The sequence below is a fragment of the Neodiprion lecontei genome, chromosome 6 (genome assembly GCF_021901455.1).
Source record: "Neodiprion lecontei isolate iyNeoLeco1 chromosome 6, iyNeoLeco1.1, whole genome shotgun sequence".
Classification (NCBI taxonomy): domain Eukaryota; kingdom Metazoa; phylum Arthropoda; class Insecta; order Hymenoptera; family Diprionidae; genus Neodiprion; species Neodiprion lecontei.
The window spans coordinates 3,544,184-3,563,223 of record NC_060265.1 but is presented as its reverse complement, the minus strand read 5'-3'; the positions used below and the strand labels follow the sequence as shown (position 1 = coordinate 3,563,223).

The window sequence follows — 19,040 nt, the reverse complement described above, 5'->3', positions numbered from 1 at the left end:
ACAAACAGAGCACAGCTTTGTTTTATTATCTGCGAATTTGATTTTTTTTTTTTTTTTTTTTAATTCGATCGGATAGTTGTTGTTGTTTTTTTTTTTTTTTCTTAATTTTCACTGAGATAAAATTAGGTTGTGAGATATCTCTTTTATTCTTGTGTTCGTAGTTCTTTCATGTAACGATTTCATGTGTTTTATTTTTTATAGATAACACATACATGAACATTGCGTTATTTGTGGATATTATAATTCAGATTTTGTTCTATATCACATAGAATCTTTGAGCTCTAAATATACCTAGCATGCATATCAATAATATTTTGGATCATAATAATTATACCGTTATACCTATGTAATGTATATTATTTAATAATTACGATATATCTAATTAATTTTAGTTTACGTTGAAGATCTAAACATTAAAAATATCTGATATTTTCCTAGCTCCTTCGTAAATCGACTAGGTATTGTATTCTGTATTTATTTTCACAGTAGACGGTCTTCTATAAATTTTCCTCGACACACGCTTATCGATACTCGTATAATACATTGAAATTAAGTTGGTAATATACCAACGTATGCCTTTGTAATAAGCCTCAAACTTTTCAATATAACAGGGAACAATCGCGGAAATGTACACATCATCAAAGTTTTGTTAGTTTGATTTTTGAAAATCGCGAATCGCGCAACAGTGCACGTAGTAAAAAAATTCAATAATAATTTTCGGTCTTTTCGTTCATACTTGTTCTATTTCGCGTAAAATTTTCATTTTGCCAAATCGTGAAAATACCTCGGTAACGGACGATATGGCAATTGCATGTATGTCATATATTCACGCACCGTTATAATAAGCTTGTATTAATTGTAAAATCAACATTCTGTGATTCAATTATCATATTACGCACTTATTTCATAGCTAAGGATTTCGTTTACTCGTCTTACAACATATTCTCTGTTTTGACAAGTAGGTTTTTCAACAAATTACACAATACGTTGTTATAGTATTAGTATAACGCGATTATGTAAGTTTTAAACATTAACGAATCAGTCATTTCAACAAGGACATGTATGCCATTTTAAAGTATTCGACCTTTTTTCTACATCGTTAGCTAACGTCGCAAACATTGTTATACACAACGTGTAACAATGAAGATGCAAAAAGAATGAACTTGCCACTTATTGCGCTACATGTAGAAGTTACAAGAAGTATTTACCAGATGCGGAAATTGGCGGATGCCAATGACTCGATTCAATGATCCGTCATTTTCGAATGTAACTTATGTCATTATATTGTATTATAATTAAATGTGCTTTTTGCAACGGTGAAATTGCTAATTATATGCGAAAAGTCGAGGCTGAGTTAGAGTCCATAAATGGGTGTGTCTTTGCAAGAATAAATAATTGTATTCATGCGACGTTGCTCACGTTTTTACATGTCCTTGTTTAGATCACTCATTCTGCGATACATCTAGATGTTTATAATCGATGAATGAAAGGAATTATGATAGGTTTGCAAAGAAAATAATCAAATGTACGAAACTGCATTGCGCGGATTTGCTTTTACGAAGTCCCAGACCGGCTGGGACTGAATTAAGTGTTACAGCAACCTGCGCTGTTTCGACGAATATAGGTAATATCATGTTACATCATGTACGTGTACACTTTTATAGCGTGTTTACATTTATACAATATATGAATATGTATATACCCCATGTTGATATAAATCTATGGGAGAAAAAATATGCTGATAGTACAAAAAATATATATAGCTTTATAGAAAAATAGAATTAACGCAATAATGCACGCTGCAGTGTTTAATTGGGAGAAATGTAAGAAAAAACAATGAAAAACAGAAGTGGACGAGATTTCTCGTTTCACAAATCTTCGCTGGAGCTACACAATGGTTCACTGATTTCTTAAAAGCGGATTATTCAATTAACGCGAATTTTGTGTCACAGTATGTAATAATAATATTGGTTATTCCAATCTATATACTTTCAGTGTTTGAAATTTATCAATCGCAATTTGTTTGTTAACAGTTCTGCTGTGCCGTACAACAGTTTCTATAATTCCATACACACGATAATTCTTCGCAACTTGATGGCCGATAAATAAAAAAAAATAAAATAAAAATAAAAAAAAAAAAAAAATCAATTTATGGAAACAAATTCAAGTAGTACGTGAATTTGCAAACATATTACAGGTAGACATATAATCGCGTTTTATAGGACGGTGATCACTTTGCGAAGGAACGATATATTTCGAATAAAGTTTAAAAAATAGCACTTGAGAAATTTTCTCAATTTATACGCAACATCCACGCAACACAGATCGAGTATTTACACACTGACACACGTATGTATAAATATACGTATTGTACGCACAGAATACATACGGATGTACGTGGTTTTGAGGGTGATGTTACATCTACTCATGGTAAAACGATGGCATTATTACTACTATCATTATTGTTGTAATCATTTTATTAGTATTATTATTATTTTTGTTGTTGTTTTTGTTGTTGTTGTTGTTGTTGTTGTTGTTGTTGTTATCATTAATAATATTATTATTATCATTATCATTATCTTTAGACCACTATGCGCTACTCGATCAAAGATACTCTTTTCGAACCTTTTCAGTCTTCATACAAATCGGGACCTTTTAAAAATAACTAGTTTAATTTTTATCTTTATAATATACATTTAATACACCATTCACACAAAATACTTGCACTATCTGTAAATTGGAGTGATACAACGGTATAGACATCGTAAGATATTTTATGCAGTCAAAATCTGTGGCTTGTACTTGATTAGAAAGTAAACGTTGAGAAAGAAGTAAGTCGCACTTGTTCGCATGGCGATAAAGACTGTAGTTGTCACTTAAGCGCTTGATATCAAAGCTATAAAAAGTGAACCGAAAATCGAATGTTTCCACTTGGTAAAAATGTTCAATTTTTTATTCGTGAACTGAATGTTTAAAAATAAGTTGGGCACATCTCGATCCCTTGATATTTGAAATAAATCTTCATCGTGTTTGCCAAAAGAGACTTACGTAGAATGTAAATTTTTTTTATTCATCTTTTATCGGTATACGAAAGTCGGGTAAGGATAATTTTTACACATGTGGCAGTATTTTTATGGAATATATAATTATTAGATGCGTAGCCTGTATGTGAATGATCGCCCTTGCAAAACGACAAGTACATAATTTTTGGAATGTTATTTTCGTGCTTGTTATGTTTATTTGTATATTTTCGTTCCTTCATAATATTTATAAATGTCGTTGGATAGCGCGAGTGCGAATAACACATCGGTAAATGCAAGAAATATATCTGATCAATGAGTAAAAATTATATCCGGACAGCAATTATTTGGTATGAATTATTTCTCATACACATTTTTCATCAGTTTATAAAAATTATTAACGCGTCTACCGCATTGACTTCTTTCAAATATTCTATTCCTTTAATAACGCAGTATATGCTTAGTTTTCATTTCCTGTTCCTGTGTAACGTTTAGTCAGCGCAGTGCTCCCAAAACCATTCACACCCTACAGACAAATCTTGACACGTCACTGGCCACATATTATTCTCGAAAGTGAGTCTGATCACAGAGTGTCACAGTCTCACAAACCATTGACAGCATAGCATAGCTCAGTGAAAAGTTACCTCTTGTGTATTGGTATATGTTGTTATTGTTGTTTTTTTTTTTGTTATCAGTGGAAGAATATCGTTCATAGTCGTCATTATCGCGGACTCACAGCTGTCATGCGGATCGAGCTGGTGTCTGGTTACGCTTCTCCGAACAGGGTGGAACATTCGCGTGTAATAGATAAGTAAAGTGGTGACAGTGTTGCATTCGAAATGATACAAGTACAATATTATATGTATCTAACCGTCTAGGTGAGTGACGTGCGGAAGTGACGTTGGTGGTGAAGTTTCCCTCGGTGTGACTGACGGAGCTCTACTGCTGCTCGGAGTTGTTGAGGGAGGAATCAAGGAAACCACTTCGGGACTTGAGGACTGTCCGTTATCTTCGTACACTCTTTCCTATATTGACAAGACAATGAATTATTGATTTTTTTTTTCCACCATTTTCTTTTCGTTTCCCCTGAGGCTGCGTATATATTTTATTTTATTTAATTTTTTTCTTCGATTTTTCTTTTTTCTTTCGTATTTATCGTGGGAAAATTTTCCTCGTCTCTTGTGTAACATTGTTACACTATCCATCCGAGTTTACCAGCGTGCAGAAATGCCCAATCAGATACTGTACATTGCAGAATTAATCGCTCATTGTCGGCATTTATTTGTTATTATTAAATACTAGTATTATTATTACAATTTTCATTTTATTCATTACTCGTGCTTTCACAGTCAGTTGCGAAATATCGAGTATTACACCATTGCGGTTGAAAACTTTTTTAAGACGAAACGGAACTTTCATTCTTTTCCTAAATGCGCCCAGAGTTTATACGTTCCTTCAATCTTTTCACCAGCTACTTCTAACAATTAAGTTCCTCGCTTTTTTTCTTCTTCGTAATTTTATGCCTTATGGCAAAATTTTCCGATTCGTCGGAACGACAAATAACCATCACAATGAAGAATTTCTATAGCGTGCCTCTATAATATTTATATTGAACATACTTTACTATCTTAAAAATTCTATTCAACCTTTTTAACAAAAATATTTCAATATGCAATTAATAATTTTACAATTTTAGAGGTACGGTGGTCTGAGCTTCAGCTTTCATTGGATAATACAGAGTTGATGATAACGAGGCTCCCTTCAAGATATTGTCATAATCTTTAGATCACATTTTATGCGCAACTAACTGTTCGACAAAGACAAGGGTTGAGTCTTTAAGTTCAAAAATCCGAAGAGTAAAACGATCAAGTTCAAGTTTGCTATTAGTTTCACATGTCATCGCTCCGATAATTTTCGACCTAGATTGGCACTAAGAAACGGAAGTAAAATAGTGAACAGTAGTGGGTATGAACAATATCGGGACGATTCATGGGGCGGATACATGTAGATCATTTCGACCAAAGGACGCGACGCGACGCGTAGCTTATCAAGTAAAGACGGTGGAAATAGAATTGCGATGTTCAATTTTTTGCATCTACCTAACATAGAAGGTTGCGCATAAAATACTACGTTGCAGATAGCTTAGGCGCTAGGTGGTTTCTGTTTCATTCATTTGTATAAAGTGAAGTGGCAAATGTTGCAGTTTGATTGGGCATTCAACTTTGGATGTGTTAGCTTTCTATTAAGTGATTATATACCATTCGATCGATCAATCAATAATTCAATGTTTTAGTGGGGAAAGAAACATAGAGCATTTTAGGTGTTAAATATCTACATAAGCATAGCAACGTGCCAAGGGAATTTTTCAACGAAGAAGGATCTACAGACCAGGTCGTCTTTCACCATAATCAATATACCGACGTCACCGGCAAGGTAATTATTTTTCGTTGTAAATCCTTCTGTCAAGCATTCAGCACGTTGGAAAATTTATTAACATGCTCGAATTTCAATAAGTACTAATTATACCTGCGACTTGTCGTACTTCAATCTTTTCCAGATGAACGATTTTTTATCTTGCTGCGAATTGCTCGGGCCTACGTCGCCGCTTGAAGCGTTGTAGTTGGGGTTGGAAAAAGTGAGGACACTTCTTCCGGTGTACAAGTATTTTTTCTGTTTGGTCTTGCGTTGGCACAGAAGATGGATGATGGCGATTAAAATGACGATTATCATAACGACCATCACGACTATCGTGATTACCACCGTTTTCAATGTGAAATTTGTATTACTAGGGGAAAGTTTTGGGAATCTGCCGGTGATATCGTGATGCGGCTTCCGAGGTACAAGAGTTGGGACAGACGACATGGTTGGCTCATCATCGTCTTCCTCCGGGGGATCGTTTTCTGTCCCTGGTTTTCTTATCGGGACTTCTCTGCTCGGTACTGCAAGAAGTACCCACGTGTCAGCCACTTCAGCCGATAGCGGAACCACAAAAATTCGAGAGCACGACGATGACATTAATATTTCAACTACTTACCCGTCGAGCAGGGTTTGGAATCTTTAACGTCCGGACAAGCGCAGACGTAGTTCTTCCGCGTAAAGAAGCACAAATGACTACAGCCGCCGTTTTCCACGGCACAAGGGGTCCACCCGGTTTGCCTTGCGGCCGAGACGACTTTGATCTCCATTACTCCGTCCAGCGCAGTTCGAATCTCAATTCGATTTTTTCCAGTGGTCTTGTCAGCACGTTCCACTGCCTTCTTGTACCAATCCGTCCAGTAGATGTGATCCCCGTACTGCGAAAATAAAATTAGAACGTTATCGCATCGGACCACGATCGCTGCAACGGATGAAGCTTGAAGGACGTAGGTACTCGGAGGTGAAATTTTTGTATACTCACTTGCGTCAAGCCGAAAGGATGAGTTGCTTCCGGGACCAGCTGCACTCTGTATTGTCCGTGTAAATCGGACGTCTCGATTCGGTCCTTCAACGCATCGGCCCAGTACAACTTTTTCTTTTCGTAATCAAGAGCCAAGCCATTTGGAAAGCCCAAGTCCGAAGAGATGATCACTTTTCTACTCGAACCGTCCAGGTAAGACCTTTCAATTTTGGGATGTTCACCCCATTCGGTCCAGTACATGTATCCCTTTGCCGGGAACAAGGTAAGCGCTCTTGGGTCGTCTAGCTGTTCCAGGACTCTTTTACGACTGCTGCCATCCAGCCTGGCAACTTCGATCACTTTCCTGGTGGTGTCAGCCCAGTAAAGATTGTTAGCAACCCAGTCAACGGCCAGGCCCGACGGCGTTGTGAGATTCGAGTTTATGATTACCCGAGTGTCGGATAAATTTTGGATGTTGATACTCCTGAAACGAGGGAAATCGAAACTAGATGTAGAAGAAGCGAAAGACGCCGACGTTGGCGAGAGGTAATTAAAATTCTACCTAATTATGTCCAAGTTTACGTCGCAGTAAATTATAATTTGTTTTTCCCAGTGAAAATCTACTGAGATTGCATTGTGGATGTCACTGATTGGTAAAGTCACGTCCCACATCTCTGGCGTGTCAAACGACACCCTGGCGAGCGTTTCCCTCGTTGCGAACAGTATGAAGTTTGTGGGGGTCAATTTGCACGTCTTTTTATCCTCGTTCAAAAGGATTCCGGTCGGACAAGCGCACGAGTAACCTTTCGGGTTGCGAAGGCACAAATGTGAGCATCCGCCATTATTCTTCTCGCACACGTTCTCAGCGATGTAAAGATCCTCGCTCTGCGAATTAATTCTGATTGTGAGTATCAGTAGCTATTTTCGAACTCGCTTCTAACTCTCCAAATATTTTACTTGTGTATAAAACTTACGCTGACTGACCGAATATCCATGATGCCCTCTATTTTGGACAATATTACCGTTTTGTTAGATCCCGTCGTTCTATTCGCACGGTGTAAAGATTTCGTGTGCCAGTCGCTCCAGTAAACGAAGTCCTTGGTCAGTGTCAACCCGTAAGGGTGACGAACATCGTGGATAAGAACCTTTCTATTTGAACCATCAAGCTTGGCGCTTTCAATCACGCTTCTCTTAGCGTCATTCCAGTACAATTTATTCCCAATTAGGTCAACGGCCAAACCGTTCGGCCAGATAAGGTCGTCGGCTATTAAAGTCATCCTCTGTTCGCCGTCCATATTAGCTCGTTCTATACGGGCGTTGTGACCCCAGTCAGACCAGAAAAGAAGCCCAGCTGGATAGTACAGAGCGATAGCTCGAGGTTTTTCGAGTCCTGAGCAAATCAGAACCTTTCTGTTTATACCATCGAGCTCAGCAACTTCGATGCTGTTTAGTCCAGCGTCTGTCCAGTATATCTGTAACAGGATCATGAAGGAGAATCAAATTACGTTAGCGCGCGCGTTAAGTGATCACAAACCTTTTGACCTATGTAATCTACGACCAAACTGTCGGCGTTCTCGATTCCGTTGTTGATTATCGTTTCTACAGTTCTTCCGTCAAAACTTGCTTTCCTGATGAGATCATCGGCAGTATCGGTCCAATACAGATCGCCGGTTCGTCTATCGACATCCACTCCAATTGCATTTTTTAGGTTCGCTATTGGCAGTACTATGTCCACGGTGTAGTTGACGTCGAAAGATATTATTCTGATGTCTTCTCTGTGAGCGAATACCAGGAATTCACTCGGCATATCAGGACATGTCTCTCCATTCGACTGCAATGAAATAAAAAGTGGCATTCTCGATTACCATTGTTCGCACATGGTGTAGGATGTCCTCGAACCAAATGATGCTTGTATTACCTCTAAAACCAGACCAGTTGGACACGCGCATTTATAGAATCGTGGAGCGGGTGCCAACAGACACAAATGCGAACAATTGCCGTTGTTCTTATTGCAAGGTGTGTTGATAGTCTTTCGATGACGGTGAAATACCCTGACGTCCATGAGACCGGATATTCCTGATCTAACCACGCTCCGATTAGAACCGTCGTTTTTATCTGCTTGATGAATACTCTGCATGTCCCAGTCGGTCCAAAATATTTTATTTTTGAAAATCACCAAACCAAAGGGATGCGGCAAGTCAGTGGCTAAAAACAAAAAAAAAAAAACTCGAGTGTTAAATCGACAACTAAACGTACACTTTCATGTCCGATAAGCTGAAGTACTTATACTCACAGATTAGTACGGTTCGGCCTTTGCCATTCAGGTCAGAGTACTCGATTTTTTTGGTACCACCATCTGCCCAGTAGAGCCGGTTCTTTTCGAAGTCGATTGCCAATCCATTTGGCCATGTCAAGTTTTTGCTCACGAGAATCTTGCGATCACTGCCGTCCATCGCGGCCCTCTCTATTTTCTGTTCTTCGCCCCAATCGCTCCAGTACATATACCCGACTACAAGATTAATCGAATTTACAAAAAATTTAATCATAACAATTCCTGATTATTGCTGACTTTTGAAAACTAACCAGTCGGGTCGACCACGATGTCCCTCGGTTTGTCAAGCCCCCTCCATACCAGTAGAGTTCTCATCGATCCATCTAAATTTGAACACTCAATTCTGTTCGTCCCAGCATCAGTCCAATATAACTTGTGCGTTATCCAATCCATAGCCAAACCAGCTGGAGATTCTGTAATAAAAACAGTAATATCAAGTTTCTAACAAACGCATAATATCGGTTCATACTTGGTTCGCCGCAAACCTAAGTTATAACTGATGATGACACTCTGATTAGTGCCGTTTAAGTACGCCCGGCTTATCGTGTCCGTCTCAACGTCTGTCCAGTATATAGTATCTTCATTACTGTCCCACGTAAGTGCGACAGCGCTTTCAATATGATCGACGGGAATAACAGTGTCGAATCCTCTTGCGGCCTGATCGACTGGCCGTAATCTGAGATCCTTCTTCCTTGCAAATATCAGAAGATTGTCGGGAGTAGAGGCGCAGTTCTTGCCATCTCGTTTAATCTTCAACCCCACAGGACAGACGCAACTGTAACCGGTGCTATTTGGGAGACACATGTGTGAGCAGTTTCCATTGTTATCACCACACCGATTTTTATACTCAGGTTGACGTTGCGGATGATAGCTATGCACGTCCATCGGGAAGTGAAGACCTTCGGATTAAATAATCGAGGAGTAATTATTTTTCAAGTTCATTCGCTGTAAGACTACATCTACTTGCCAACGTGGTGCCAAACCTAGTCCTTGATAGAAAATAACCCACCGGAATGAATAGTTTTGAATCCAGCACCGTTTCCCTTATTCGCAGAGGATATGCTCTTGAAGTGCCAGTCAGTCCAGTAGACATAGTCTTCGAATATGGTGATACCAAAGGGATGGTTAACTCCCTTCCTTATGACCTTCTTCCTATCCGTCCCATCAAGGTGAGCAGATTCGATAATATGATGCTTTGCGTCTGCCCAAAATAAGCGATCGGACGTGTAATCTATTGCTAGACCATTTGGCCAGGATATCGACTCCGTAACAAGAACGACCCTGCCTGAACCGTCCATGTCTGCACGTTCGATCTTTGGATTTGGACCTAAATTTTTGTCAAACAATGAGACTGAGGGACACGATCATTCGTTGGTTTTAGTCTTACCCCAATCCGTCCAGTAAACGTATCCGTAGTTTGGATGAACAACTATGGCCCGTGGCTTGTCGAGGTCACTAGATATCAGGACGTGCCGCATTGTTGTATCTAAAGTTATTACTTCCACCCTACGTGTTCCAGAGTCAGTCCAGAACAGAAGATTGTGAATCCAGTCGACAGCAACACCGGTTGGACTTTCCAGACCCCATCGAATAACGTCTGCGAAATGATTTGGTGGAATTTCGTTGAAAAATTGTTCGACATTTCATCAATTATCTTACCTTCGGCACCGGTTCCGTTTACATACGCCTTCCGTATGACATCCATGGATAAATCGGACCAGTAAACAGTGCTTCGTTTATAATGAAAGTCCAAAGCAATGGCATTGTGCAACCCCTTCAGGATAGCTGTGTACTTGGAATTGCTGAGACTAACCTATTTCGCAAAAATGAGAACTTATTAAGTGGGTGCCCCTTTGCCTGATGTCGGATTTCGGATACGAGACGACACTAACCTGTCTTATATCAACCCGGTTCGCAAAAAGGAGTGTAGGATTTGCCCCTAAGGCCTTGCAGGTTCTGAGGTCAGGTCGGAGGACGTAACCGGCCATACAGCTGCAGACGAATGAGCCTACGGTATTGTTGCAAGTTTGACTACAGACTGGATCCTGAAATACGCGTAACATCAAGTCAAGTTACAAAAGATGAACTGAGCCGAGTTCATGAATATTTACAAAGAAAAGGATCAGCGTAACAAAGACACACTTGTTCGAATACACATTCGTTGATATCTTCGCACGTCGCATTGTCTTTCCCCAGCTTGTACCCAGGCTGGCAAGCGCAGGCTGGCTTGTTATCTATCGTCAAGATGCATTGCTGCGTGCACTTGTCCGTCGCAGTGCAGTCGCGTTTCTTTGGACAGTTGAGTTCATCTGTAAAGCAAAATAACACCATGCACTCTACCTTGCGTCATTTCCAACAATGTAGAAGAAAATCTCACGACGATAACAATCTACGAACCATCACCATCGGGACAGTCGGCTGTACCATCGCAGACGTGTTTTATAGCGATGCAATATCGGTGATAGTGATGCGTCGCTGATGGTTGGGGCGAGTTAGTAGCGGCAACTGATGTATCGTTGATTACTCGAGGCGGGTTGCACAAGTACTGGGTCGCCTCACAAGTCACTGCGCATCCTTGTTCATCTTCACCATTAGGGCAGTCAGGAACGCCGTCGCATACCCACAATCGCTGAAAACATTGTGACAATGTTGCAGGTGAGAACACCATACGAAACTCTGAGGTAAGAAATCGTTGTCCGAATGCAAAATCTAGCAATTGAAAGGTTCCAATAACGATAATAATTTTTTTTATTTTTTTACCGGGACGCAGGTGCCGGTGGAGCATGTGAACTCGTTGTGAGGTGAACATCCCTGAGGTGTCGGGTGGTTGCACATTTCCTCATCCTCACCACCGTCACAGTCTTTGTTTCCGTCACATACGCATTTGTTGCTGATGCACTTGCCCCCAGAGCATCTGCAGAAACAATGGTATTCAACAAAAGAGAAAGAGCGAACAAAACGCTGACGTGAACGCGTGGCAGAAGACCCTCGTATAGTTGATTACACTCAGTTCTGTTCCCTATCCGGACAAAGAGTACTCTCGCAAGCATGCACAGATGGGATTTTTTGCCAATATTTCAGCTCGCCAACCACGCGGCTCGGCCCTACAGCATGATTATTAACGCACCGAGGGCCCTGTTCAATCAGGAAAATTCGAATGAAAGAACACCCTTGTCTGGACCATGTTCTTCTATATGAAATAATCGTGCTATTTGTCTTTTTCAGATTGTGTTACCATCTTTGAGAGAAAAGTAGAGCAACACGGATGCTTGGAGCTAATTGGGCTTCTCGTGAAATGCCTAATTAGAGTTTCGACGAATGCTTTGTATATTCTACAAACTTGCAGAAGCTTTCTATAGATTTGGAGCAAACTGCAGTGTCTATGCTAAATAGCGACGGGCAGAAAATCAAAAAGTGAGATATCGCACTGACCGAAATTCATTATCGTTGCAGCTGGTTGTCAATGATCCAGGACAATCCTTCTCGTCACTTCCATCACCGCAGTCGTCATCACCGTCACAGCGATACTCGTGTCGCACACATTTTGGATAAGCGCACTGGAATTCATTGCTGCCACAACTAACTCCGGTTTTTTCTACGGCGTGGAAACAATCGATCAACTTCATTGTTATATATGCCTTGGTTAAATTTGAGTGCATCACACGTTTAATTGTTTTTCTGTATCGTTTGATTTCCGCCTTTGCACGACCATCTTCTCTACCTTGATTAGAGATAGAACGGAATAGTGCTATCTAAATATTTACGAACTCACCGCAGTTCACCTCGTCGGAACCATCGCTACAGTCTGGTTCTTGGTCGCAATGCCAATTCAAAGTGATGCAGCTACCATCCTGACACTTGAACTCATACTGTGTGCATTCCCTGTAATTAGTTATCCTTGAATAATGCGGCCAATTGGAAATGCAGATACTTGAATAGAACATCGAGTGAATTATTTGGAAATAAGCCAAATATTCAGCAGTCACCTGTTGTGCTACGTTTGTGAGTGTGACTAATGTAGGTATAATACGTATCTATTATTATTAATTTTTTCATTAGATCCAAAGATTCCCTGAAATCTCGTTGACTCAAGCTCAGGATGGGTATTGGGTAGAATTTATTTCAGGGTAGTATTTCCAACCCTAATTCATTACGACACCCCATATGAGAGCAGCAGTACAGAAGCTCGGATTGCAGTAGGGTCATGGTGGAGTTCTCCTAAACGCTTTATCGCCCCTTACGACCTAGCCCAACCCGATTTCCACCATTCCCAGCATGGATTTAGATTCCTAGTAGCTGCAACCCTCCCGCAACTTGTTTTTATGGACTTTCCCGAGCACTATTTCATCTGCTATACTTTGAACAAACAAAGCCTGGAATTTTTGCAAAAAAAAAAAAAAAAAATAACAATCAAAAACCAAAATCATTCCCCTGTTGAATAATTGACTTGGAAATTTAAACATCGTGACGCAGTCGTAAAAAAACCTGTCAAAGTTCAAAGATCGAATTTTTTTGCGTGATAGGAGTAATTGTGGAGCATGAAACGTTTGACTGAGAAAAATGCACAGTGCACGGAATCCGAAGCTACGCAGACGTCCAATCGAACGACGTGATAGTTGCTTTCAGGGTTCAGGGACACCTCCAATTAGAATGAGCGCCATAAATAAATCAAGCAAAAGAAGGTATAAAGAAGGAAATTGTCTGTACGCATAAGTGTACGGTGTGTACATCGTGAACGCGAGACGGATGATCGTGGGCGTCTATATGGCTGGATTGCGCGTGCCTGAAATTCAGGGAGTCAAAAACACAAGCGTTTGGGAAAGATGGTGGTGGCTCCGGTACGGCGGTCGATACTACAGCACATCACTGTCGTTGCTGGGCAACGCAGCCGACTCCACGCCTTGGACCACTATAACGTATAAGGGGGCCAAACCGGGTGACATTCAAAGACACGTACATGCACGTGCAGGTATATATGTAGGTACACATAGTCATTCCTCCCGAGTTATTCTAGGCATGTTTTAGCGAACATGTTAGTTTTCAGAAGTATCCGAAACATCAGGATGTCATCGTTCGGGCTCATGCAAAATTGACATCGCTACCGGAGGATCGGCTTCTACCCTTGACGTCGTTAATATTTGACAACAAGCATTGATTGGATGTAGTGACTCATTTGTTCACCGTATTGAGACCACATGAAAGGCAAGTATGGAAATGTAAATTATTCGGTGCGTTTGCCAACAGTTTGCCAAATGTCGTTTATTTTGGCTAATAGTTGTAGATTCTAACGCTTAAAATTTTGAATAGTCGAACGAAAGAAAATCACAAGACAGTTGACGACCTCATTGGTACTCTTATGTGATTAAATACGGTCCAGATTACGTAATGAGTTGATCAACGTCGATTGGTTCACTATTTTCCTTTAGGCACCTTACACATGTGTACGGTGTAAAATGAAATAGTAAACGAAGGGAAGAATTGAAGAGAGTGATGCACCTGTATCCGCGCAGTCAATCTCGCAAAGCGGGTAACGGAGGAAGTCGATACGACAGCAAAAGCAAGGTGGGTCTAGCTTGGTCTGTGCCGCAGGGAGATTAAAGGGCCTTAGAATTAGTGCGATACACATACGTTATTTCGTCGGCTCCGGAGAGTGGGTGTCCTTCTTCGGCAAAGAGTATTAAAGGGGGAGAGGACGAGGGAGTGACGATAATCCAATATCTAGGACGAAGGACACCAGTTTTCCAATATTGTCCTGCGAGCGCGTATATCTATGATTTAGCGTTTGACCATGTGTCACATAAAGTCCGAATCGAAATTTTGTGACGTTTCAGCGCAGAGGTAAAACCTCAAAATGTCAAACGTTGGGAAACAAAAAAATTTACACTACATAGAGCTAGAATTCACTCAGCAAATGATTTTATAATCCACTACGAAGCGATGTTACCGAAAAATTCTCGTACTGTGAACACATGTCGAACATCGATGAAACTTCGAATGTAAATATTTCGGATAAACCCAACACTGCCGGGCACTTGAAACTAGGCTATAGGGGTGGTGTTCGAGGATGCACAATGGGTATCTACAGCGTATCAATCTAGGATAGAGCGAGTTCTTGATCAGTCAAGAGTTGGATTAGGTACATCTTGGAAACGTGATACATGCACCAGCATTAAAATAAAGCTTAACTTACACTTTTTTCGTGCAGTTAACTTCGTCAGAAAAATCCTTGCAGTCATTCTCGCCATCGCAAAGCCAAGCTCGCTGGACGCAGAGACCATTTTTGCACTCGAATTGGTCCTCAGTGCAATTTTGAGATGTTCCTTGAAGACAACGGAGACAATAATTAGAGAATGAAAAACGGTGTTTTAATTGTTCGGGCCGACAATATTGCCAGAGACTTACCGCAGTGGCTTTCATCGGAGAAATCACCGCAGTCGTCGTCACCGTCACAAAGCCAATCTTTGGAAATACACTTCCCAGACAATGGACAACGAATTTTTGTTTCACCGACGCATTCCGCGTTTCCTCCATATCCCGACCCGTTGTCACAATCCAGTTCGTCTTGGAAATCCTCGCAGTCTATCTGTTGTGCGAGAGACAAGCGTTGGGTAGCAGAGAGTCCGGTGAACTACAATTTTCGCGAAAACGACAATATCCTACCTCTCCGTCGCAACGACTCCTCAACGGGATGCAAGTGCATGACTGCAAGCAGAGAAACTCGCTTCTTTTGCACTGCCATCCGCAGGGCAGTAGGTACTCTCCGGTAAGATCGCTTTCGTCCTCCAATTCGTGGATCAGAGTGCGTCCGCCGACTCCAAAATGTCCTTCGATGTTGGGATTTGCTCCTATTCCGTGACCGCGTTGGAGTCCGTTATGCACGCGCGTGCGATCCGGGTTCACGTATGTTTCGTCCATGCCTATTGGGTTCAAAGATGAAGATAGACGTTACAATTCAAAGGGTCAATGCCTAGCTGACGAATCCATGAGCTGGGCATACTTCACCTCGACCACCCATGCCCCCGTAAATGTCGCCGAAGCCGCCTCGTCCTCGGTCTGCGTCCATTCCTCGTCCGACACCTTGACGGCTTTGACCGTAGAGACCGTTGACCGGTGCACCGTTTCTGACCTTCACGTCGCTGGAAGCCTCGTAGGTATCAGCATCGGGTTGAGAGACGGGCATCCTTGGCGGGCCGTGATACCCACCGGGAAGCTGGGGGTGCGATTTTTGGGAAACGTGGTTTCTGCCGCCGGGTACGTTGTATCCAAACCCACCGGGGCCCTCGTACAAATGTCCTGAAAACATCGTAAACGGTCCTCGCTAATCCTGCGACCGCGGACGTTGATCTGATCAACTCACCGTCGTAAAACGGTGACTCCGTCGTCCCCAGGACGATGGGCCCGCTTCCTGTCTGCCGCAAGCTGCCACTACCGAACATCTGTCGCGCTGCTCCTTTATTCGCTGGTGTGTCAGTCGTGACTTCGGAGCTCAGGACGGGTCCTACAGTGATTCGTAGCATGGATAACGATGATTCAGCCAATGCGAGATTAGAAATTGATTGATTTTAAGGGGTACAGTTTAACTTGTTCCGAATCCTTTGAATCTATCGCAATACACCTTGACGGCAAAAATGATCATGGTAAATGAAATGAGACAGGGTTCCGAGGAATGTCGGAGAGGAATAAAATCTCATCCCTCTAACGGTAAAAACATTAGCGTAATTGCATTCCTCGTCTCAGCGCATTCCTTGCTTTGTCACCAGCTTCATTCAAGCGGTCTCCAAGCAGTTTGTATAGCACGAGCTGGCAGGAATAGGGAGAAAATATTTTTCGAGGTGTCTAGAAGGGCAGTTTTTGATTTGACGACAAGTTTTTCGAGTTAATCTGTGAATTGTCATTAATTCGGTTGCTGGTCTATGAAACAGCTGGTCGGCAGGGATGGACGTCGCAAAAAATTACGGAAGTGAAAAATTGATTTCCTTAAAACGTAGTACGCAGGTAATACTTGGTCCAAATTACCTAATCACCAAAAAATGTTTACCTCTCACGTTTCAGCTAAGCATCTCACATTTATTATAAAACGGATCGAACTTCTGGAGGATTCAATTTGGATCAGAGATGTGTAGTTTGAGCTATAAGAAAACCTTACTCTCAGAAGCCCATGAATGGCTTGGTTCGGGGCGGGGGCGGATAGAACTTTCATTCAACTGAGAAACGCCTGCGCCTTCGCACCCTCTCCATCCTCTCGCCTGCCACCCTCCGCCTCCTTCTCCCGGTGGTCCTCCCGCACCAAATCGATATACAACGCAAACTCGCACCCCGCAGTGAACGCAGAAGAACGTAGCAACCGTCAAACGTGAAAATATGCCCGACGCTAAAAGCATTCCCAATCTACGGCACCCCAGAGTTCTGGACCAACGTAACGTCTCACTCGTTGAGTCACTATACTCAGAATGTATTTGGAGCAGACAGTAATTTGACTTCCCCGAATAGGCGTCCGACAATCATCGGTGTACACCGCACGCCTACAATCGAATAATCCTGGACTCGATGTCCAGAGCATGTCATCCCTAGGATAATTACCAATGTAGTCTTCTATCGATAGAAAGGATCAGTTAATCGACGATTGGTCAAAAAAATTTACCATTACTCGTGTCTTCGGAATGAGAAACGTGACGTCCTACCCTTAGAGAATTCGCGGACAAGGGGTTGTACGGGGGTTTTATTCAAGTACACAAATAGAACCCGTAATTACTTGGTACTTATTCTGGATTTGCTCCATTACGAACGTCTCGAGGTTGACTGATGAACGGATCACGTCACATGTTACGCAAGCCAATCAAACCGCGAGACGAGGCTGAGTGACTATTGCCCTTTACCTAAGGGCTCTCTACCCCGCTTTTCCACCTCGTTAATTGATCGATAGTTCCATTCACTGATCCACCCCAAGTCTTTCGCCCCCGCATTTCCTATTTTTAACGCAGACCTACCGGGCTGTATTCGAGTACCCATGGCACGTTACACAGCTTTATATGCTGAAAAATTCCCTCTCAATTCATTCAGGATAATTATTCAGTTATTCTCAAGGAGTTTTTCTATAAATAGGAATCGAACAGACTAATTTTGGCATGTCGTATTCGCAGGGAATAACTTTTTAGATAGCTATATTGACATTGGTGTACGAAATTCTAAATTCTATAGATATACAAATTTCATTTTTTTACCCATTCCCGAGCCGCCGAAGATTGAACAGATCAAAAGGAAAGCTTGAACGGTGGAGCCAGCATGGCCACCTCGAATATTCCTCGCCGACATCCCGTTCTCCGATGGCTGTCCTTGGAAAAGCTTCGCTCGGCCTCACTCAAGACCTTCGCACAGCTTTTTTGCGAATATTTTGTTTGCACCTAGTGAACGATCGATGACGAGCTCAACACCGTCCTAAACGGTGCATCTCATTCCGGGATGCCCATTGATGATCTCTGGTTGCTGTTCTTCATTTTATCCACGGTTGAAATCGTTCCACCTGAACGGTGTAACAGTTTGAGTTGTTAATGATTACTTATCGGTATGAAATATATTACAATTGAATTCGAGGCGATTTCACTATTATTTGCAGTGATAAAACTGGACAGGTGTATTGACTGAATTTAAATCGGAACATTTCACGCGATTATAAATACAAAATTATCTCGCTGGACAAAGTTGACATATTTTTTAGATTTTGCAGACCGAGAAGTCTCAACAGACAGAGAGCTATAATTTCATTTATATCCCGCGACGCAATTTATCGATTCTTTCGTGGGATCTGGTATAGACAACGACGGATATCTAAATAGTCAGAGATGAAGGATAGGCCAAAAAATATGACCAAATTAATTGGGAGCACGAAAATCCAACTACCCGCGATATTTTCAAAATATAATTCATCCCCGGCAGGTGAAGTACAACGGAGATGTATCGTTTAGAAAAAATTCCTACGACACACTTGAACAAGTTTAATATGCCTATACTTTCTCACTGGAATTGAAATCACCAAAGTGCCTTCCTTGGCGGTTCGTATGGTATTTCACTACGGACGATTATAAATTTAATTTCGTTCACCTTTTAACTTTATACATTATCGAAAACCCCCTTAGGGGCGTCTGTAGCACACCAAATACTGCGGAACGAACAGATTAACCCAAATAAGAAAAAAATCAGTGGCTCCAGTGAGTTGTTAACAATTGTTCAATCGCTCTCTTTTAAAATGAACTACATTTTAACCCGTTCCACTGCGTTTTCTCTACTTTGATTGACAGGTATATACGTTCACCGG

General features: G+C 41.5%; 1 protein-coding gene across 2 annotated transcripts; it reads right to left on the bottom strand.

Annotated features, from left to right (window-relative positions):
• Positions 1 to 2: 2 nt before the first annotated feature.
• On the bottom strand, positions 3 to 19,009 carry LOC107221037 (low-density lipoprotein receptor-related protein 4). Of its 2 annotated transcripts, none has more exons than XM_015659881.2 (27): positions 18,827 to 19,009; positions 17,950 to 18,248; positions 16,086 to 16,226; positions 15,731 to 16,021; positions 15,389 to 15,645; positions 15,131 to 15,311; positions 14,919 to 15,048; positions 12,501 to 12,610; positions 12,161 to 12,323; positions 11,489 to 11,642; positions 11,126 to 11,357; positions 10,871 to 11,037; positions 10,621 to 10,773; positions 10,388 to 10,541; positions 10,116 to 10,325; positions 9,738 to 10,055; positions 9,214 to 9,627; positions 8,980 to 9,141; positions 8,690 to 8,905; positions 8,315 to 8,601; positions 7,931 to 8,227; positions 7,371 to 7,868; positions 6,959 to 7,281; positions 6,418 to 6,880; positions 6,055 to 6,313; positions 5,547 to 5,959; positions 3 to 4,045 (listed from the first exon to the last, which is right to left on the bottom strand). In XM_015659881.2, the coding sequence occupies exons 2-27, from the start codon at positions 18,038 to 18,040 to the stop codon at positions 3,887 to 3,889; spliced, it is 6,243 nt and encodes a 2,080-aa protein (XP_015515367.2). In that variant the 5' UTR covers positions 18,041 to 18,248; positions 18,827 to 19,009; the 3' UTR covers positions 3 to 3,886. The 2 variants fall into 2 exon arrangements, with proteins under 2 accessions (XP_015515367.2, XP_015515368.2); XM_015659882.2 differs by lacking the exon at positions 3 to 4,045 and adding an exon at positions 4,095 to 5,259.
• Between the last annotated feature and the right edge of the window lie 31 nt (positions 19,010 to 19,040).

Bases quoted from the DNA above. Each gene is read 5' to 3' on its own strand.
- LOC107221037 (XM_015659881.2), bottom strand. From the start codon at position 18,040: ATGTCGGCGAGGAATATTCGAGGTGGCCATGCTGGCTCCACCGTTCAA. The intron at 10,774-10,870 runs GTGTGTCTTTGT...CGCGTATTTCAG, and splicing joins ACGAATGTGTATTCGAACAA to GATCCAGTCTGTAGTCAAAC. The intron at 9,142-9,213 runs GTTTGCGGCGAA...TTTTTATTACAG, and splicing joins CATCATCAGTTATAACTTAG to AATCTCCAGCTGGTTTGGCT.